The sequence below is a fragment of the Hippoglossus hippoglossus genome, chromosome 11 (assembly GCF_009819705.1).
Source record: "Hippoglossus hippoglossus isolate fHipHip1 chromosome 11, fHipHip1.pri, whole genome shotgun sequence".
Classification (NCBI taxonomy): Eukaryota; Metazoa; Chordata; class Actinopteri; order Pleuronectiformes; family Pleuronectidae; genus Hippoglossus; species Hippoglossus hippoglossus.
In genome coordinates this window covers 3,855,677-3,877,521 of record NC_047161.1, presented here as the reverse complement: position 1 = coordinate 3,877,521, position 21,845 = coordinate 3,855,677, and the positions used below count along the sequence as shown (strand labels likewise).

The 21,845-nt window shown below is 44.2% G+C and overlaps 2 protein-coding genes across 6 annotated transcripts; both read left to right on the top strand.

The window, feature by feature from the left end:
- Positions 1-359: 359 nt before the first annotated feature.
- On the top strand, positions 360-11,512 carry si:ch211-195b13.1 (STKc_SGK domain-containing protein). 2 transcript variants are annotated; one of them, XM_034600174.1, is made up of 13 exons: positions 360-666; positions 6,497-6,572; positions 7,244-7,319; positions 7,415-7,455; positions 7,562-7,619; positions 7,761-7,844; positions 7,964-8,095; positions 8,185-8,297; positions 8,408-8,531; positions 8,629-8,724; positions 8,836-8,991; positions 9,081-9,170; positions 9,455-11,512. In XM_034600174.1, the coding sequence occupies exons 1-13, from the start codon at positions 639-641 to the stop codon at positions 9,617-9,619; spliced, it is 1,239 nt and encodes a 412-aa protein (XP_034456065.1). In that variant the 5' UTR covers positions 360-638; the 3' UTR covers positions 9,620-11,512. The 2 variants fall into 2 exon arrangements, with proteins under 2 accessions (XP_034456065.1, XP_034456064.1); XM_034600173.1 differs by lacking the exon at positions 360-666 and adding an exon at positions 5,725-5,970.
- An 844-nt stretch (positions 11,513-12,356) lies between these two features.
- Positions 12,357-21,799, top strand: eya3 (EYA transcriptional coactivator and phosphatase 3). 4 transcript variants are annotated; one of them, XM_034599414.1, is made up of 19 exons: positions 12,357-12,476; positions 15,377-15,481; positions 15,936-15,985; positions 16,118-16,212; positions 16,301-16,381; positions 16,477-16,531; positions 17,117-17,226; positions 17,495-17,632; positions 17,833-17,918; positions 18,206-18,377; positions 18,546-18,700; positions 18,802-18,885; positions 18,983-19,072; positions 19,298-19,356; positions 19,448-19,608; positions 19,970-20,084; positions 20,475-20,596; positions 20,685-20,785; positions 21,019-21,799. In XM_034599414.1, exons 2-19 carry the CDS (start codon positions 15,425-15,427, stop codon positions 21,097-21,099), a joined length of 1,812 nt encoding a protein of 603 aa, XP_034455305.1. In that variant the 5' UTR covers positions 12,357-12,476; positions 15,377-15,424; the 3' UTR covers positions 21,100-21,799. The 4 variants fall into 4 exon arrangements, with proteins under 4 accessions (XP_034455305.1, XP_034455303.1, XP_034455306.1 ...); XM_034599412.1 differs by having other exon boundaries at positions 18,531-18,700; XM_034599413.1 differs by lacking the exon at positions 12,357-12,476 and adding an exon at positions 12,547-12,696 and having other exon boundaries at positions 18,531-18,700.
- Positions 21,800-21,845: the final 46 nt, after the last annotated feature.

The window sequence follows — 21,845 nt, the reverse complement described above, 5'->3', positions numbered from 1 at the left end:
TGGCCTTCAGCCTCAGGCAGACAGCAAAACAAAGCAATCAGGGCCGTCGGTGTGACTAACCAGGTCCGTTTACCCCCTAAAACCCCTGAGAGACTGTAAACGGAGGAGGAAGAGGAGGAGGATGAGCAGCGAACACATCACTTGTGCATCAGTGGCCAATTAAGAGCAGATTTAAGAACATCTCTGTCTGTTCTCTGTATTCCTCAGGTGGTTCCCATGTCATGGAGACCGGTTTCTCCTCCGGCGGGAATCCCACGCTCACGGGAGCCGTAACCAGATACCTGCTTTTGTTTGGCTCCAGGTGGATGAAAGAACAGATGAGGGTGGAGGTGGTGGGGGGAGGAGGGGGTGCGTTGTACAGAGGAGGGAGAGGCAGGTGCGTCACAGATCTTTGCTTTCAGCCAATTTGTCTCAGCGCAGCCAAGACGAGAGGAGGAAGGAAACGGCAGAGGGAAGTGCAGAAAGTGATTTTGCACGGGAATCAAAGACTTTTTCTGACCAGAGCTGCGGCGAAGGAAAAGGGGAAGAGGGAGGCACGGGGCTGCATCTCTGTCACATGCACCTGAACGCTCTGCAGCAGACAGACGTTCATTCAGCAGAGACTCGATAGCAAATATCATCCAACACCGAGGGGGGACATGAAGAGCGGCAAGAAATCCTTCATAGGTAGGTGCTCCTTTACGTGTGTCATGAGATGTGAGGGGATTAACGTGCAGCCTCTCGTGGGCACAGCGGAGCGGAGCGGAGCAGGATGCACCTTTGAGACGTCGTGGTGCAACTTCTCCTCTCTGCCCTCTCTAAACAGCATCCTTCCTTTTCTGTTCCATCATGGCTCTCGTGTGTTTATGACTGTTTATTAACGACGACTCAGTCCCCTCCTCCTTCTTGCATTCCCTCCGCTGGCTTTGACGTCACCGCCTCGGCTCATAACAAAGCTTTTTTGGCAACACGAGCAACTGCATGCCTGGATTTAGACGCGCCATCCCTCTGTGTCCTCTCTGTCTGTTTGCCTATTGTCAAATGGTTAATTTCTACAATGCACAGCCCACAGCCTCTCGCCTCCACACTGCAGCTCCTCTGCTCCTCATCTCGTTTGTCAGCTGAGAGGGTAAAAGCTGCTCCCGGGCCTCGACTTTGTAACCAGGGCTGAAAGATCTGCATGATTCTGGTGTTCAGTAATGGTCTGAAAACCAATTTCAGCTTCCAAAGATACAGAAAAGGCAAAGTTATAAGAATGAAAACACTGAAAAGCAAATGTGCCCTTTTCTAAACCTTGGAATAGTTCCTACATTTGTACTATCCTTTCTCTCCGGGACATCGATACCTCTCTCATGTCAGGTTGTGAAACGTGAAGCTGTAGCTATCCCCTTTGGGCTGCAGGTAGTCGGATGATGTTACCTTTTCACAGAACCAGGGTTTTACCCCTCTGTTTCCAGTCTTTAGGCCAATCTGAGATAAACAACTGCTGGCTTCATATTGACTGGATTTCCATACAGGCACATAGCCTCCGCTCTGTCGCCTCACAGAAACATAAACTGAACTTCACTCTGTGCTCTGGAAACGCTCAGCGAGTGTTTTGTGGATTACAGGCATCATGAGCGGTTGTGGACCCTGCAGGTGATCGGATCAGACCAGTATCCTGCAGATTAATTAATAAATGCACGGCTCGCTGAGCTTTCATTTCCGATTTAAAGGGAAACAGGCCATTTAAGACATTCCTTCCAGACTTATCTGAAATCCTTGTCTGGATGAATATGATGTGCCAATAATCCATGCAGTCACACAAACACGCCAGATTCGTATCTTCTTGTTTTAAATGCTTGTTCTGGAGATATGAAGTAATTAGTAAAACAATTCCACTCGTCATCATCATCTAAGTCACTTCACACACTTAATGAACGTAGTTAATTGTTTCCAGCTGCCAAACATGACTGGTTTCCAGCGGATGTTTTCCAGATGAATATCTCCAGGAGATAACTGACCTCATGAGCTTTACGCTGGATTAGAGAGACTGTGAAAACAAACCACGAACTGGATCCAATTGATAACTTGGTGGTGGCTTTGCTAGTGAGTTAGCTTTATTCAGGCTAACCTGTGTGTGACATTGACATATGGTGAGCAGGCTCATCACATAGGACAAAGGTTGGATTTCTTTTCAAGATGTCCAGCAGCTAGTTGCTTCACATAAGAGCCATTCAAATAATTCACCAACAGAAGCCAGTGCTGTGGACTGACCCGTGTCTGTCTGACATGGGAGCTGCACTTGATGAATAAGAGTCATGTTCTCTGAATGATGAAGCAGCTTCTCTGTTTTCTTATCTGCTTCCTTTTTACTGAACTGTAAAGTTTCAGTCACAAACAGCAGGGTTATTTCCAACTGAGCAAACACATTGTAGACTGGCACTAATGCCAGAGTAATGGAAACACCATCACCATGGTAATTATAGCATTAATAGCAGTTAGTTTAACTGCTGTAAATACGTAGGAACAGCCACAATAACTTGGCAGCAAATTCAAATACTACAGAATGATTAGGCAGCAGTGTGCGTGTGAGTCATCACATGAGAGAACAAACATCCTCCTTCCTATCTGCTGAAGCAGACACATATAAGGAGCCATCGAATCCCCTGTGGAGAACAGAGCAAATAGATCTCGTCTCCTGCCTGAGAATCCAGGAGGGAAACAAAGGTGCCGTAATTCTAACTCGGGTTCCGTGAGCCAAAATCCGCTCCTTCTCGCTGAGACCTGAGGCTGCACTGCAGTTCTCCGGATGAACAGTGTCCCAGCAGTACGTGAGAGAAAGATGCAGGCGGCAGGCTCAACGTGGAGAGAGGAGCTGCAGGGAGATAAGATTTTGGCAGAGAGCAGAAGCTGATGACATTAGCATGACTGCGTAGGTGTGAAGGCCACGATCACTCCTCAGCACCATCAATAAGAGCCACGGTGTAATTACAGACCGGTCCTCACAAGCCTGCAGCTGGTCACAGAGGAACCGTTTGCTCGTAGGACTTATTTATCCACCTTCTTCTGCCTCCTACTGACACCGGAGCTAAGCAGGTAGCTGTGTTCCATTAGCACCACGCTGAGCCTCTCGTTTTCACCCTCACGTTAGAGTCACACATCGAATTTCCCTGGCGACCTTTGAAGAAACCAGATCATCAATTAACACTTTGCTGCTGTAGTATTTTGTATTTTCACACCAAATCAGGCAGATTTATACACTGCACTTTCTGAGAAGCTGCTTGATATATTGTTTATTGTGCAACAGACAGATAATTAATTTGTCCTGTAGAAAAGGGTTTGCTACTGGAGCTGCAGCTGACGGGGATTCACACGACGAACTTGTGGGCGAGCGGAAGTGATCGTCAGCGTCACTCACACGTTTGACAGGAGCGACGGAAAGCAGGGCAGCTTCTGGGAAGGGGCTAAATAAAACCCGATGAATCTGTCCCCTGGCAGCTTTGGCACTGGAGAGACATTTATTAAGAGAAACTGAGTGATGGCTTCTCTATTACATGCTCAGCTCATTTGTAGTGATCCACCTAAAACTTTCTGCAGGACAGAAAATCCTTAATTCATCAGCACGAGAGGCGAGAGCTGAAATCATTTGCTCGTTGAACAATTAATCACTTGACAGAAAATACACAGCAACTGCTGTTTGATAAAGTTATTTTTAAGCTAAAATTGCAAATGATAAATGTTTCCAGTCTGACAGAGCTTCTTCCCCTTTTCTAAAATTACAGTAATTTACATATCTACAGGTTGTGAACTATCGGTTGGACAAAAAGACAAAACTAAGGTCCGACATTCTCCTTGTGAACCCACATTTAAATTCACTAACTCCAGATTTTGAATTGGATCAGCACCAAAAACAATCCTGGATCGGCCCCCTGATGCTGATTCACACTGAAACTGTACGTTATCTTAGAGTAAATGATCTGCTGATTAATAGATAGTTCAAATCAAACCTTCAGTTGGAGCTCAGACATTAACCGAGCAGATTCTTATCATGTTGATATACAGTAAATGTGAGAATTGTTTCTCACATCACTACCCACGCGTCACTAAAGGGGAAATACCACCTCAACCAGCTGTTTGCTCTGCTTTCCAGTGCACTTGACTTTTCCATCACAACAGAAAGAATGCAAATCAATGACAGAGAGCGACGGAGAGCGAGCGCTGCTGAAGGGAACGGCCCTTGTCATGTTTATCTTTGCACAAGTCACCAGAGATGAGAACATGATACGCATGAATAATTCAGAGAGAGACTTCATGAGGGGAGGAAGACGCCCCACACAAAGCCGGAGAGGTGTCGGTGTCATGTTATCGATCTGCCGTGTCTCTGTGTAAACGGAGCTGAGGCCGAGCTCACAGTGTTGACTCAGGTACGACCCGATACGCCACAGGTTGGCTCCGCACCAGCCAGTTTCTGTTAGGGCCTATACGCCACAGATAAGCCACTCGACTTCCTCTTCTCTTTCCGCAGTACCAGAACTACCGGTTCTGTGGAGTCTCACTTCCTTTAAATTATTCATTCATGTGACATCTCAGAGACGGGACAGAACCCAGGAGTTCCCCACGAACACGTGAACGAATCTCTGAGGCACATGTTTACGAGAAGAGTGGAGGAGGAAGAAGAACTCAGAGGCTTCATGTAAGAGAAAGTAGAAGGAGTATTTAATGATTGGAAGGATTTTCTTAGTTCTCCAAATGTTTTCTGGTTTCAGCTTCTCAGATGTGGATCTGAGAGTCTGCGTTTGAAGTGTATCGTCATAAACTGAACATGTTTGGGTCTCACCAGTACTGAGCGCTCACTGCGTGCGGTTACGAGTTTTCCAACAAGTCAAGTCAAGAGAAGCCAAATAACCACCAGTGGTAAAAAATTGATATGCGGCTCGCTCTCGTCCTGGGGCGGTATAGCTGTCTGCCTTATGGCACAGTTATGTAACGTAGGGGGGGTTAGTGGACCACTTCTCTCTGACATCTGCTCTGATCACTGCCCTAAGCTTCCATGAGCACGATGTCATGTCCAGTTTCTCTGAATTTATGTAATTCTGTCATCGGTCACCTTCACGACCCCTGACCTCCTCCACCACGGAAACCCCGGTATTTAATGATTTCTGGAAACCACCATTGGATTTATGTCGGAAATGGTCTGTGCATAAATTTTGGAGGGATGGCGGCTGTTGCAGGGGGGAGCTGAAATGCACAAGTCGTGACACACATTTCTCCGCCTCCTTTCAAAACAAAACAAATGGAGAGAAGAGAAGAAAAGAGAGAGAGAGAGAGAGAGAGAGAGAGAGAGAGAGAGAGAGAGAGAGAGAGAGATTTGGCTACATTCTGTCGTTCTTTGTCCTCGGGCCATAAAAAGAGAATTCATAATCCCTTTCTGTGTGCCCGGCGATTACGGAGAGCTGGAGCTTTCCATTGACAGGAGATGAGGAGGTGGGAGTGTGAAGGAGCCCCCCTCTCCCTCCCACACACACACACACACACACACACACACACACACACACACAGCCACCTCCTCCTCTGCGTCATCCCTCTCCTCCTGCAGGCACAGTATGGCTGCAGCGGAATCCCGTGACGTCACGCCTGCCAAGTGGTTGTCGTGGTTACAGTGATGAGGAGAGAGAAAAGGGGAGGGAGGCGGGGAGGGAGGGAGGAGGTGTGCTCTCCCCTCGCACCACGTGTTTGGTATAAATACACTGGCTGGTGCGCGCCGTCTCCAGCGGCATTGCGCAGAGGAACGCGCTCAGGGGTATTTTGGAGCTGCGCGCGTCTGGAGCGAACACGACACGTCTGACTGACGGCTGGAGAAGAAGCGCACCGGAGCGACTTGTTGTGTTTCTCGGGTCCTTTCCTCTTTCCACCGGATATATTTACTCCTCTCGCTCGCCATGGCCGTGACCGAAGCTGGATGTGATCTAACTTACTGCAAAATGAGGGGGATCGTAGGCGTCCTCGCCGGTGAGCGACCCATTTAACAGCGTCCTTATAATAAAGAAGGGTCATCAGGAAACTTAACTTAATGTTGACTGTTTATTTATAGACACGCTGCTTAGTGATTTAACCTGATTGCAAAGTGCTTTTGTTTTTTGTTCTACTTCTGTGGAATTTTGTTGATAAATCTGTGGATACATTTCCGTGGTTTATCTCTTTTAAGTGACTCATAAGAAATCTGTTTATAATTAACAAAAAAATGGTGATGTGCGTTGTGAGAGTAATCCAGAGTGGAAGATGCTCTGTTGGCCACCACTGTCGGAATCTGAACGGGTGACCCAAGTGGTTGCATAACCCGTAAGCCTGCAGCATTAGAGGTCTCTGTACAACACGCAGATCTACTCTATACCAGGATATTTGGGACAGCGGATTACAGCTCACAGAGCATATTTTCCCTCTCTGGTGGGAAACAGAAATCTTTGCAAAACCCCGTGTGATGATGAATGATGCTGCGTGTGTGATGCTCATGGTTTCTGTCTCCCTCCATTTGCAGCTTTCATCAAGGAGAGAAAAATGGGGCTGAATGACTTCATCCAGAAGCTGGTGTCTACCCCACATATCTGCCAACAGTAAGTACTCACTGTAACGTTATGTAAAAATGTCAGATTAGGGCCATATGGAGCATCATGGGCTGGAGTATTCATTTGTGATCATCAGCCCACTCATGGCCAGTGTGCAAGCTGCAAATCCAATCAGCCACCTGAGTTTGGAAGGACATCCTGTGAAAACTGTAATCTGGGTCCAAGAAGCCAGGGTAAGAATAGTCCTTTTATGACGAGCCCGTTAACAACTGCTCCACTGGATAATCACCTCTCCAGCAAATCCTCTCTGTCCCCTGGACGAGGATAAACCAGTAATTCAATTATTACATGATACGCGGCTCGGCCCGTCACACTGTCCTAAACTCACGGGCCTGTCCTCCAGGGTCAGGATCTGGGTGCTGGAAAAAAAAAAAAGAAATCTGGGCAACAGCATCTGTCCCGGTATGTGTTCCAGGAGGGAGAGGCGGTCAGAGCTGGACTGCTGTGTCCTGCAGAGCTGTGTTAACCGGCTTGTTGTGGGTCAGCAGCTTAAGCTTTTCTGTAGACAGGTTAGGTAGTTACATGAAGATGAGCCTTTCCTAAACCCGACCTGTCTGGAGGTTTCAGACGGTCGCTCACAACTTTAAAATGCAATCATCCACTGAATCAGATGTAAAAGATGTTCTTCATCTCACAACTATGCTTTGTTTGTGTTTCAGTGTCGAAGTGAACAATCTCCTGAAGATTGATGAGAATCAAAATGAAGAGTTGGAAAAGGAACTTCTTGAAAGTCCTGTAAGCGGAAACTACTCTCTGACTATGTGACTCATTCTCTTTCCAAAACATTGCAAAACATGTATTTATAATTTCCCTCTTTTCATTTTATCCAGATGTGCCTCAATTCACGAAGTTCACTGGCTGAGGACACTCAGTAAGTAGCCTGATGAGATCTCCTTATTTTTATGAATGTTGACAATGATTTCTGTTAAGAAACACAAAGCGAAAATGCTCATTTCCTCTTTGTTTCTCCACATTAGGATCAAACCCTGTGATTTTGACTACCTCAAAATCATCGGTAAAGGCAGCTTCGGAAAGGTGAGATCTTTGTCTTACTTTCTTTTAGGTATCTCCTGTTACCTGCTCGTACTGTGTGCATCCAGCCCTCCGCAGGCTGTACCACTCACCCTCTCAGGGGTGCTAATGTAATCACTGATGCAAATGTTTGTCCTGTTCCAGGTTCTGCTGGCTCGACACAAAGAGTCCACCGAATACTACGCCGTCAAAGTTCTGCAGAAGAAAATCATTATGAAGAAGAAAGAGGTAAGAGCCCTCATTTAGGATTAATTATCTTAGATGCACCTACATTTAATTCACTTATGTTCTCTGTTAATGAGATGAATATCTAGTATAACATATCTTATTCCTCCTCTTCCTCTTAGCAAAAGCATATCATGGCTGAGCGCAGCGTGCTGATGAAGAACATCAAACATCCCTTCCTGGTGGGACTGCACTACTCCTTCCAGACGACTGACAAACTCTACTTTGTGCTGGACTACGTCAACGGTGGAGAGGTGAGCCGCCACCCACACAAAGTGAACCAGGTCAGCTGATCCCAGTGTGTTTGAAGTTCACACTGACAGATGTTTTGTTTTCTCTCCAGCTGTTCTACCATCTCCAGAGGGAGAGGATCTTCCTGGAGCCCAGAGCCAGGTTTTACGCGGCTGAAATTGCGAGTGCGCTCGGCTACCTCCACTCCCTGCACATCGTGTACAGGTAAAGAACAATCCTACAGCACCCCCTGGTGGACAACTGTGCGCATAGGTTGGAATTGGCATAATGGCGCAGATGCATTTGAGTGATCCTTCCCTCTTTGTCCTGCACAGGGACCTGAAGCCTGAGAACATCCTGTTAGACTCGGCGGGCCACATCGTGCTGACAGACTTTGGTCTCTGCAAAGAAGGCCTAGAGGCCAACGGTACCACGACGACCTTCTGCGGGACGCCTGAGGTACGACACAAATCTCTAGACTGTCACACGTTCACAACCGAGGACTTTTTATAAAGGCTGGACTTGCATTGACCTCTTCTTGCTGCTCTCCTCACAGTACTTGGCCCCGGAGGTTCTCCAGAAGCAGGCGTACGACCGCACCGTCGACTGGTGGTGCCTGGGATCGGTGCTCTACGAGATGCTCTACGGACTTGTAAGGGAAATGTTTATGCCTGTGAATGGAAATCTAGTTGGGTTAGGGTTAGGTCTATTTGGTTTATATGCAAAATAAACTAAATTTGCTGTCATTGCGTTTGCTCTGCAGCCTCCATTCTACAGTCGCAACACAGCGGAGATGTACAACAACATCCTGCACAAGGCGCCTGTGCTCAAGCCCAACGTGTCGAACGCAGGCAGGGAACTGCTGGAGGGGCTCCTGCAGAAGGACTGCACCAAGAGGCTGGGAGTCAAGGATGATTTCGTAAGTGCACATAGCTGATTCATAAGTAAGAGATCCGTGAAGCTTGTTTCCTATCAGTCTGCTCATCTGGAATTTCTCTTTCCCTCCAGCTTGAACTCAAGTTCCATTCCTTCTTTTCTCCAATCAACTGGGACGACCTGATGGCCAAGAAGATCATACCTCCATTTATCCCCTCAGTGGTACGTTCAATTTCATAGTTTTTGACTCATCAGTCGAACTAATAGTCCAAAATCCATAAATATTCAGTTTACAATCATGGAAAAGTTAGAAAAGCACAAATCTATTGTTCTGCAAACTGACAAATCCATTAATCTGCTCCACAATCATAAAAAAACCCACTGAGCTGCAGTTAATCTTCATATTTAAGTAGCTGGAATCAGATTTTTTTCCTGATAAATGATGAATCAGCTACAATACAGCGATAAAGTGCTTAACAATGATCCTCTCCTGGTTTGTTTCACAGTCTGGTCCCACAGACCTGCGACACTTTGACCCCGAGTTCACCCACATGCCCGTGTCCTCCTCCCTGTGCAACGACACCCTGGCTGTGACGAGCAGCATCAGGGATGCAGCCGGAGCCTTCCCGGGTTTCTCTTACGGGCCTCCAGCGGACAGCTCCTTCATGTGAACCCCTAAACCTCTGCACATCTGTCCAGAGGAATGAAAGAGAAACAGGACTCTGGATTGAGAGCCTGACATTGGCAGCAGGGCCACACACCGCGGCAAACTGACAGAGGGGACGCTGCAACTTAGGCCTGATAAATGGATTTAACTGATCGTGAACCACGAGGGGCAGGACATGAGGGATCTTGTGCAGGACTTCTGATGGGGACTCATGTTTTTACACCATCGGCCCATCTCCTCTGCCTCAAGCACCCACATCTACAATACATGTGTGCCAAGTACGGACGCACTCTGGGGTCGTGAAACATCGCGCTCTCGTGGTTCTGGACCTCACAGCTACTGGTGAGGTGACGTGAGGAGAAGTGCCTGAGGTTCAAAAGGCAGTCTGGATGATGGCGGCGGCGGCGGCGGCGGTAGCGGCGGCTTTGGCCAGGAAGAGCCAGCTTTATCAAAACCCACACAACCATTTCATTGGTTTGGACTCTGTTCGCACCAGGGGCGATGGCCGCAACAGGGTGATGCCTTCATTACATTACATGTCGACATAACGTCTTTTAATTTCATAATGCATTGATATTTTTTCATGTGAATGCTCAATTGCACTTGAGGAAACAAGGGTCAGGAAACGTGAAACCTTCTGCTTAAAAAGCTTCAGCAAACTTTGAGATCAGCCGGCTGCATATCTCTCTCCACTTTGTGTTTCATATCTCTACAGATATTTCAATATTGCACATTAGTAATGATAGTTGGACCAAATTGTTAACTAGGATATGATTTAACATTTAACGACACTTCCTTTTGACCCGCTTGTCCTCATAAACCGAAGATCAAAGTTTTACTGTACTGTGTAGAAGAAAAAGTTACATATATTTTATTACAAAACCAAAATGGTTTTCCATGTTTTGAATAACCACAAACATTCACTCTCTACTTTTAATAAAATCATATATTGTAATTTAATTATAAATGTTTCCTAGTATAAATATATATAAAAAAATGAATATATTAAATTAAAATCCTATTTCCTGTAAGGCAGTTTTTTTCCCCAACTCATTCTCATCTCCAACTAGTGACTGTGTTAATCTATATCTACTGTTCACACACATAATCTCATTGATTCATATGTTCAACCAGCAATAACAGGCCCACATCAACGATAGCACACACTGTATATCAATCGTATTTTAAGTTACTGATTCAAGTGATTGCTGTTTGTTTGCAAACACTCCAGAAAATATAAGAAATCTACGATTACAAATGTTTTTTTTGTATTTATGCATCTTGTAGAGAAGAACTGTGAATGTCTTGTGCCTGTCCAAGGCGGCCTGATCCATGTATACTGTATGCACATATCTCTTTTCCCTAAACCTCTCAGTCCCTTTCATAGAAAGTAATCTGTATTTTATTTTTAAAGTGCTTGATTATTTTGACAGGAGCAGGCGCTGGCTCTCCGCCACTGGGCGACTCCCTGATATGCTCCTGGAAAGTGCAATAAAATCTTGTTAACACGTAAAAGAATAATAATTATTTGATCTCTTAAACGAAAAAGTGTGATTTGTAATTTATGCTCTGACATTTATTAAATTATTAAGAGAGGATCTTCTTCTTCCGACTGTTCATGATGACTTTGTTTTGCCCCACTTTAGGTTTTTACGTACAGAAGATGCATTTTCAAGCCTGCTGAAGATTAATAATAAAAAAAATAAGGCAACACACAGCTCTAGAAAATTGATCTTCCATATTTGGAAGCGTTACTTTTTTTTGTTTTGTATTTTTTATGTGTAATTTATTTTCATGCCACTGCTACTGTGTAAAAGAGTTTGATTTACATGATCAACTGAAATACTGAACTGTAATCTGTCAGAAATGGCAAATAAAATCTTTAAGGTGTTGGAAAGTGCACGGTTTTTGTTTGCAATGCAACCACACGACCTTTAAAGTTACCTACAACTACTTCTCCATAAGAATTTATATGTTACAGTAGGACTGCAAGTAAGGATTATTTCCACTATTAATTTATATATTACGAATTGGTCAATTATTTGTTTGGGCGACAAGAAGTCAGAAAAAAAAACTAGAAAAATCCTAAAGCCCAAAAAAATAGATCTTCCTATATCCTGTTTAGGGTTATTAGGTTTATTATCACATTTAATAAAGACATGAGGCAATTTCAACAACGGACAACTGTAATAATTTAAATGAATCAATTAATGAAACAGTTTAGATCTATAACTAATTAATTGACAACTATTTTGATAGTTAAATGGTAGATATACAAAGTAAACTATATAATTTACTAATGACAGATTCCCACGTGTGAATATTTACTTTCTTTTTTTGCTTTTTAGCCTTAAACCAAACATGGACAGAACACAAATATCTGAATATCTTCCACAGTTAATAAGAAAAGGGACGTAAGCTTATGTTATTTTACCAATGTCTTAATAAACATTATTTTATCAACGATATTTTCTACCAATATCTCTACAGTAAATAAGAGAAGGACATTTTTTATATTATCCAAAGTTAAAAGTTAGCTTGAATTTAGTCGTTAGCCTGTTCAAACTAAACACTCTAGCTTTAGATGACTGTAAGGTTCTGTTGATACATTTATTTAATCATTATTTGACATCCACGTGTATTTATCGACATTTAACCTCATAGTTCACGAGTTTAAATAAAAAACGTTAGTTCCTCTCACCTGTCGCGCCAAAGCGGAGACACGTCGCGCATGCGCAGTGGGCCCCCTCTGTACCGCAGCTTCCTGCCAGATAGTGCTCCCTAACAACAGACAAAGCTTGTGTCTGTGGATTCACATGAAGACGCGGATTTAAAGACGCTCGTCCTTCGCTCCTTCGATGGTGAGACCGACGCGGGTCCGTGTTGTGTGTCGGTGGGTGGGGGGTTCACTGTTAGCTTCACTGTTAGCTCCGCCGCTAGCCGCTGCGCGCACACGCTGCCATTTCTGAGCCCACTCCAATGGCTGCAGGTCCCGGCTAATCCCTGGAGCGGGAAACTTTCACGGCCGGGCCAAACTAAGTCCCGGCGGCTACTCGGTCGCCATCGCAGCGATACTAACGTGTACGTGAAGTAATCTGAAGCTAACTGAGTATTTTACGTTAATACTGTAGCTATAACGCGTAGTAACACCGTTAGCATGTGGATGCTAACGCCGCTATTGCAAAGCTGGCTCGGTGGCGTCTAAATGCTGGGGTACTACGTTTTATTAGGGCTGCTCGTTTATAGTTACACATCAGTAAATATGTGTTGTCGTTATTTAACGCGATGTGTTGTTTTGATTTTAAATCAAACCCGGAGGAATCTGCTGCTTCCAGAGATTAGCCTGGTGTCAGACTTCACCTTCACAGCAAACTGTCCTCGGCTTGGCTATTTGCTGGAAGACATGCCGATGAAGACATGAGTGTCGGGAATAGACGAGAGTATTTTTATGACCATCGATCAGTATCCAGGCAAAGTTTTTAATGTTTACCACAATAAAGGGAAATCAGACAGTTAGATTCACGTCTGTGTGTTAAAAGCTGCGGGGATCAGTCAATTAATCGATTAGATGATCGACAGACAACTGGTTAAACTGATAATCGAACAGTCCTTCTAGTCACTCTTTAAAAAAAGCAGATATGCTGAATATTTGCTGTATTAACTTCTCCAATAGGAAGATTTTATGTTTATTTGTGTTGATCTTAAACATGATAACAGAGTTTTTGAGATTGTTGATCAGCCAAAACAAAATATTGAAACCAAAATCGAGACCTTTTCAAACACTTTAGTGACTTAAACATTTAATTGATTAATTGATAAACATGCATTGGGTCAGCTAAATGTTTGAATGTGATGAATTCAACAAATAGTTTGTAATATTGTAAAAATAATGGTTATATTGGCAATAATGATAATATTAGGGCTACAGCAAATACATTAATCATCAATAACTGCTCTCATTTATCTGTATATAATAAGAAAGTCAATTGTGACTTGGAGAAGCTTCAAATCAGCAGAAGCTTCAACTAGCACATGTAACTAAATAAACTAAAACGCTTGTAACATAGTTTTGACTAATCAATCGTTGCATGCTAGCTTGTTAATTGTGAATATTTACTTTGTTTGAAAAGTAAATCTGAACATTTCTGTTCCCAATGACGTGGTTCTTTCAGAGAGTCCTTTGGGGGTAATTCAACATGTTCTGTTTGTCAAATAGATGAGGATTTATTCCAAATCAGTTCTAACTCAATCTTAAATTTGAAGTATCCGTGGCCTCAGATTAACCGATGTTTCCCTCGTCTGTGGTTCCCTTTGGCCCTGATGATCCTCCCTTTTGGTAAAGACACAAAACACTTGAGGCAAAGGTTCCTGTGTCAGGGCGATGATATTCCTCAGGTGACACTGGACCACGGTGATTCCCTTGGTTACTGGTGGTAACAGCTAGTGGGACGATCGCTTTAATGGATTCTATTCTGTCAAAATGGCTGGAAAAATGTCAGCTGGAAGCAGTGGGCAGTTTTTCTTGAGATTTCAATGTTCCCGTGCGAGGACGTGATCACAAGCAATCGTGTTAAACCATTCAGTGAAAGCTCGTGTCTCAGATAACGTGCCCTAGGTATGTTACGCATGGTCCCAGGCTGCAGCCCCCCCACACGCACAGTTGACTTAATTACACAGGCATGAGTTGATGATTAGAAGTTTCTATTAGCCAGCTGATTTAGTCTGTTTCCGAATTTCAGTATAAAATGGTCGGAAATTCAGAGTTTTAGTTTGAAATCACTCAGAACAGAGTTGGACATAGCGATTTGGCATGGTACGTCAGTAAAAGTAATTATTTGTAATAGTAATTTGTTGAAAGTTTTGCCCTTTTTTGCTTTACAAATTATTTAATTTAAAGCGCTGATAAGGTTTCTCTTTAAAGTACCATATTGATGACCAGTGTTTGTAAGACCAGTAACCTAATGATTCCCATCCCTGGATGTCATGTACTGATAGCGATGTACCTGTGATAGACTGATATCATCTGACCAGTACATCAGATGGGCTCTCGTTCACATAAGTGAAGCTGTTTTGGGGTCAGGGCCACTGAAGATGTGTAGATATTTATTTTATCACCTTTTTTAAAGTTTTTTGACATATGCTTCGATGGTCCAGCCAATTCAGGTGCGCACCTTCGATACCGAACGTGCGCCACCAACAACCGCCGGACACGTTCGTGGGATTTTGAATTCGCCGTCTGACCTATTTTCTCTTTCTGTGTCTACGTTATGTCAGTTAGATAAACGTGCCGTCTCTCCAGCCGAGGAGAAAGGCCAGTTGAGCGAGCAGTGGACAAAACGAGGTTAGATCTTATCCCCCTGTGACATCTATTGATTCGACAGCTTGCACCTGAGCACTTAATGCTTCTGGCGAATATGTTTTCATTGAATTTAGGGTCGGTCACATGTAAGGTGGCACAATTCCTTAATCCCGCCGCAAACACAAGCATGGTGGGGACATCGAGCAACGTAAGGGTGACATGTATCTCACCTGCAGGTCTCGTGCTGGAGATTAGACCGGGGTGTCCCGTTTCCTTCATCGCCGCCACCTACCTGCTGATCATGCGTGCGATAGTGGGTGGGGTGTGCATCGATGAGCACTTATCGGACAAACGGGAGGAGGGGGGGGGGGGGGACGTCACGCATCAGAAAACTACATAAGGCATAAATCCAGGCCGTTCATTCTGTGCCGTTGTGCGTTTTGCTCCTGTGGTTGTGTGCAGGGTCCGGAGAGGCTGTTTAGGTAGAGGGAGTCGGCCGAGCGTGCAGACATGTCGGGTCGCTCCGCTGCAGAGATGGATGACTCGCAGGAGCTGCCGGAGCTGCCGGTGAGTCCACGCGAAAGAACGAAGACGTTTTTTAATTGTTTGTCTCATACCTAGATACGCCTCTACGGTTTCAGATACGGTTTAACAGCACACTACAGTATGTTTATCAAAATATGATGACACTACGAACCTACAGTATTTTGATGATGTGCTGTTATTTAATTTTAATGCTGTAGAGCAAATGCACTCTATAAAGTTGAGTGTAATTCTTCTTTCAGTTTCCAGTCAGTGTGTTTTTGTTTTCGACAAAAAGTTTTTTTTAGTATTGACAAATCTTCCGAAACCGAATGAAAATTGCTGACGTGGCTGAAAGTCGAGTTCAAGCTACACTAATCTCTTATTTTGTATTCATGTGAATGTACTCATGACAGTATGGAGGAGAAAAGATGAATATCACAGCCCTGAAGCAGCAGAGAGACATTGTCTGTAAACTTGTTTTTGTGTGTGTCTCCAGTCAAAGAAAGCCAAGCTTGAGATCGATGGTGGACTGGAGAAAGATTCCAGGTTGGTCATTTATTTTAAAATCTATTTCTCATCTTTTGATTCTAATCCTGATTTTACTTTGAGTTTTTAGATGACTGAAGGGAAGCTGCAGAAATTGTATAAAATCATAATGGGCTCTGTGCATTTTTTCAGTGCTCTTGGTGACGATGGGAGTCCAGCTGCTGTTTTAGGTCCTTCAGAGCAGGAAAACTCATATTCTGCGCTGTCCACCGCTCAGCTTGATCCAGGTAAATAGAAGATGTGAAAAAAAGGCTTATGTTACCGAAAGGTTCCTGGAAAATAAGCTATTCACTAAACATCTGTCTTTGGTTACAGACGACCAGGAGCAGTCGGACATAGACAGAGGAGCAGCGTCTCAAGACTGTGGCGACACGATGAACTCGTATGCACATTCTGGTATGAACTGTCTAAACACATGGTGCGATTAAAGTATGACAACCACTCATCTGTCAAACTGACGCTGTTTGTTTTGGTGTTTTTTTTTTTTACAGCCACAGACTCAACGGCCACTTCTGAATACACCCAACAGGTTTATCAAGGAAGCAAGTGAGTACACGGCATTGAACAGATGCCAATCTCCTTATCACTTATCACGTTTTAATGTGGAACGGACATGAAGAATGTTGAAAGGTGACATTATACAGATCTGGCTGCAGGCTACCGTTGCCACCACTAATTTAACACACCTGAATCCTCGAGTGAAGTGGTTGAACTGTGTTTTGTGTGATGTAGATGCCAAGTTTTGACAAGAAAGGAGAATCAAAGGGGGAAAAGGAGATTTTTTATATTGTCCACCAAGAGTCAGACAGTGTTTTACAGGGTTTTTAAAAAGTCTAAACAAGTCTGAAATTACATATTTGTAATTTTAGGCCTGAACAGGTCGTGCGCTGTGGTTGTATTTTCGCTGTGTGGCTGTTAGAGTTGTGTTCTCCACTCTGCTACGTCCCCCTTTCTTCAGGTATGGGGACATGATTCTGGGACTATTCCTTCATGTCTGTCCCACTTGACATAATTATTAAATGTCCTTTATTGTGGTCTAAATAAAAAGTCTTGAATTTGGCATGTTGAAACCTGCAGAAACCTTTTTATAGAAAATATCTTTTGATGTAAATTTCCCTCTCTCCGTTTCAGTCCAGCGGTGACGTCGTACACCAGTCAGCTGGGCTTTCCTCCTCTGGTCCAGTCCGCTGTGTACTCGGCCTTCCCCCAGACAGGCCAAACCTACGGCCTCCCACCGTTTGGTTAGTCCCCCCCCCCCCCTTCTCTAACCGCCCTTTTTTTTTTTTAACACTCTCTGCTCACTAAAACCACAATCACTCCTTAGTTCATTTGCTTTTAAAGGCCTCACTGTGCTTCGGTGCTGTGGAATCGGTTTGCTTTTGATCTCTGCTTAAACACACAAGGCCCACACATCCTCACTGGTTTCTTGACTTTGCCCTGGTCTTCAATGGCCCACTCCTCTCGCCGCCTCTTACATTTTCTGCTTCCATTGCTCTCTTCCATCTTCAGGTGCTATGTGGCCAGGCATAAAAACAGAGACAGGGCTGCCTGAGGCACCCTCTGGTGGCCAGCCTGGGTTTCTCAGCTTCAGCACCACATATACCTCAACCCAGCCAGGCCAGCTGCACTACTCATACCCCAGCCAAGGCAAGCTGCAACCTCACTCTGCCTCACGAGATAACGCTGTCACACTCCCTGCAAATACGAGAAGCACTCGAACATAAACAAGTTTGTCCTTGCAGCAGCACAGCTCTGTTTCTCCTCTGTCTTTTGTTGGTCACTTCATCACTGTGTAGAAATGAGTTATTCCCCTGGCACTGTTTTACATGAGTTCCCTTTGTCTCCAGGCTCCAGTTTTACAACATCCAGTGTGTACTCCAACATCCCCTCAGCTACAGCCACCACCACAGCCTCCACCACAGCGACCCAACAGGTAGGGCCCATGCTAGTGTTACTGGGAGGAATCAAAAGTTAAAACTCTTTGTATTGACGTCACAAATCCTGACTGTAAATTAGCAGCCATGCACAATAGCGTATTGAATAAAACAAAGTCAACATGCAGTGTTTACTGAACAGCACAAGTCATTCCAATGTTCCTCCGCCCTTGAGAAACATTTTTTTTTTTATTCCATCTCTATTCATTGCTGTTATGATGAATATCCAGTGAAGTAGAAGGTAGAGAGAATCACAATCTTCCCTTTTCTTTTCCAATTCTTGCAGGAATTCAGCAGCTACAACTCTCTGGGTCCGAGTCAGTTCTCCCAGTACTACGCTCTGCCTCCCAGCTACGTCCCCGCCGGGCTGGCCAGCAGCGACGAGCAGGGGGCGGGTGTGGCGGGATATTCGGCTGTGAAGTCAGAGGACGCCGCCTCAGCTGGACTTCCTCCCAGAGGTGAGTTCAGCGCTTTTGATGATTAATATTCAGTGTTAGATTATTGTCTTGTGTCCATTGAGATAGCTGCTACTTTAACTCCTGAATATGTATTTATTTGAATAATTTGTCACCACTTGTTCATCAGCATTTGTTCTGTTATCTTATACTAAGATGCCTCTCCACCAGAGAACCTCCCAGTAGGAGCAGCTCTTCCCATCAGTGTGGCGCTCCCTGCTGATGCCAGAGAGCAGGACGAGGTTGGACGCAGGAACTCGGTTGGTAAAGCTAAAGGAAAAGGGAAGAAGTCTGAGAACTCCCCACCGGCGGACAGCGACCTGGAGGTAACCACGCAGTTCACTGGTTGGCCACTAACTGAACTATAGTGGTATAGTGTTTGTTTTTTAATGCAACAATTAAAATGTGTTTTCACTTCTGTTTTTAGCGTATTTTTCTGTGGGATCTGGATGAGACCATCATCATATTCCATTCACTGCTCACTGGCTCCTACGCACAGAAGTTTGGCAAGGTTTGTTTCTGTAAAGAGAAAATACAACATGAAGTGAAACAGTGGGACACAGTTCACCGTCTGAACTCGTGTTGTTTCTTTGATTGTGTTTGTTCAGGACCCAGCGACGGTGCTGAACTTGGGTCTGCAGATGGAGGAGCTGATCTTTGAGCTGGCCGACACTCACCTTTTCTTCAATGACCTGGAGGTACAGTGAGGAGAGAAATAAGAGGCTGTGTTTTTAAACCAGTGAAACCAGTCAAACCTCAATCCTGTTTTCTATATTAACATTACTATTTGTATGCTGTAGTTTCTGCCCATTTCTGTTTATATATTTACCTGTGAAGTCTTGTAGTTGTATATCTGATGTTATATTCTAACCATTCAGCCACTGAAGTTGAAATACATGATTATTTCCTTTGATTTCTTTCAGGAATGTGATCAAGTCCATGTTGAGGACGTGGCTTCCGATGACAATGGCCAGGACCTGAGGTGTGTTACACACTGTTCTTCATACATTTGCCGTATTACATACTTTTCTCTGTCAACGTAACCAACAGGTTATTTTTTATCTGCTTTTCAGTAACTACAACTTCTTGGCCGATGGCTTTACTGGGCCCAGTGGTGGAGGAGCAACAGGAACCACAACCGGAGTCCAGGGAGGAGTGGAGTGGATGCGTAAACTGGCCTTTCGATACCGCCGGCTAAAAGAGATCTACAACAGCTACAAAGGAAATGTTGGAGGTGGGTTTGCATATAAAGGAATAACTTTAAAAAAAGAAACCCACCTGAAACAGAGACTTAAAGTCGATGCTTACAGACGTTTCTCTGTGTTTAACACCTCAGTGGTAAACAAAGAGAAAAGTCAGAGTTCAAGTTCGGAGCCAGTTAAGTTTGTTTAACCTGTTTTGTAGAACCGGACCCTGGAGATTTAAAGGAAACGTGCGCCAGAAAAATAAACTGCAGAGTTTTTGATTAGCTTAAGTCCTAAAACTGCAGTTTGTGTGTTTACTGTTCCTGATAGTGATGTCTCCATCTTCTTCGTATATAGGATGTGTACTTTAAAGAGAAATCCTCTGAATGGATGCATGTTACTGTTTTCCAGGTCTGTTGAGTCCGATGAAGAGGGAGCTGCTCGGACGACTTCAGTCTGAGATCGAGAACGTAACGGACGCCTGGCTCAGCACAGCGCTCAAGTCCCTGCTGCTCGTCCAGTCCAGGTCAGAGCGACGCATTATTACCATCAGTGTTGCTCTTTACTTATTATACTGTGAAGCAGCATGTTGTGTTTTTCTCCTCACTGGCCGACACTTGTTTTTTTCACTGTTTACACACACTACTCCGTGTTTGATGAATATTTAGCCTGAGGCCTGAGTTAGACAGCCGCTGTGAAACAACCACAAGTTTGGCTTCGAGTCTCTGCTATCGTTCAGTTTTGGTTTTATTTATCTATGTTAATGATTAAACAATTTAAAAAGTACCCGTCCTTTGTAACAGGGGAAAACATGGATTACTCAGGAATCTTAATTTTACTCAATGTGATAATCTTAACCACAGAACTGTACACTTTAATTAAATAAATGAAATTGACGTCTGATTCCCACTCCCAGGGGGAAGTGTATGAACGTGTTGGTCACCACCACTCAGCTCGTTCCTGCGCTGGCGAAGGTCCTGCTCTACGGCCTGGGAGACGTCTTCCCCATCGAGAACATCTACAGTGCAACGAAAATAGGTTCAGATCCCAATACAAAGCACAAAATCTGCATTATATTCATTTTTTTAAATGTAGTGTGTAAGTGGCTCTTTTCCTCTCCTTGCAGGAAAAGAAAGTTGCTTTGAGAGGATCATTTCTCGCTTCGGGAAGAAAGTTACTTACGTGGTGATCGGCGACGGTCGAGACGAGGAGTTTGCAGCAAAACAGGTAGATTTTAATTTACATGTCTCTTTACCCTCTGGAAATACTTTCTACGTTCAAACACAAGTAAAGTCACTGCAACTCTGGATTTGTTTGTTTGTTTAAAAGTTGTCCAACCCAGAAAAGTTCTCTAATCAAGAATTAAAAGCTAAATGGATTATTTCTGTCTCCTGGATTAACCATCAACGCCCCATCTACCACCAGAGGCTAAATATTGTGTATTGTCTGTCTCTCTGCAGCACAACATGCCTTTCTGGAGGATCTCCACTCACGGGGACCTCGTGTCCCTGCACCAAGCGCTGGAACTGGACTTCTTGTAGAGGAGCGGCTACGCTGAATGTCGTACACTAAAAGGGAAAACGTAGTCGTCGTCCTGTTGGCTCATGGAGATGCACTGCGTGAAAAAATCCTTCAGAACCCCAACAATACACACTCGCATTTTAGAATCTGCTCTAAAGGACGACGAATGACCCGGTGTGTGACGGTAAATGTACTGAGACGGACTTTGGGTCGGAGCTGACTGTGAGTAACAGACTGGACGCAGCCGTCGGCTGAATTAAGGTTCCTCACGTCCGGCACCCCCCCTTTCGGCAGCTAACCTCACCACGGCTGAGACTGGCACTGATTTGGAAACAGAAGGGAAGACAGATTTTAACTTTCTCCTCCTCCTCGGTCTTTGGCCTCATTTTCTTTGTTCAATATCAAAAATCCTCCTGCAGTAATCGCTATCCTCTTTATTTTTGTATTTTGTTTTCTTTCTGGATATTGACAACCAAAGGGCCATTCTTCTTAAATGTCCTTCTCTTGTGGAGTAGTTGTATCTTTTTATTTAGACCCTGTATTATTTGAAAGAATAATATCAAAGCAAACATTGGGTTGTTTTGCACTCGTTCAAAGACTTGAAGGCATCACTTTGCAGTTTCCTTTGCAAATCACTGACTTTCTAGTTACTGACCATCATCAAGAATCAAATAATAATGTATGTATTGTAGCCAGTCGGATTTTTAACACAAGGTACGAGATGGGATTTTTTTTAAAAAACAGAAAACCAGACGTCTGCTGCTCC

Coding starts and splice junctions, on each gene's coding strand:
- si:ch211-195b13.1 (XM_034600173.1), top strand. CDS start 5,901: ATGGCCGTGACCGAAGCTGGATGTGATCTAACTTACTGCAAAATGAGG. Junction 8,096..8,184: donor ACTACGTCAACGGTGGAGAG/GTGAGCCGCCAC, acceptor TTTTCTCTCCAG/CTGTTCTACCATCTCCAGAG. Junction 9,171..9,454: donor CTCCATTTATCCCCTCAGTG/GTACGTTCAATT, acceptor TTTGTTTCACAG/TCTGGTCCCACAGACCTGCG.
- eya3 (XM_034599412.1), top strand. CDS start 15,425: ATGTCGGGTCGCTCCGCTGCAGAGATGGATGACTCGCAGGAGCTGCCG. Junction 16,213..16,300: donor CACCGCTCAGCTTGATCCAG/GTAAATAGAAGA, acceptor CTTTGGTTACAG/ACGACCAGGAGCAGTCGGAC. Junction 17,227..17,494: donor CTACGGCCTCCCACCGTTTG/GTTAGTCCCCCC, acceptor TTCCATCTTCAG/GTGCTATGTGGCCAGGCATA.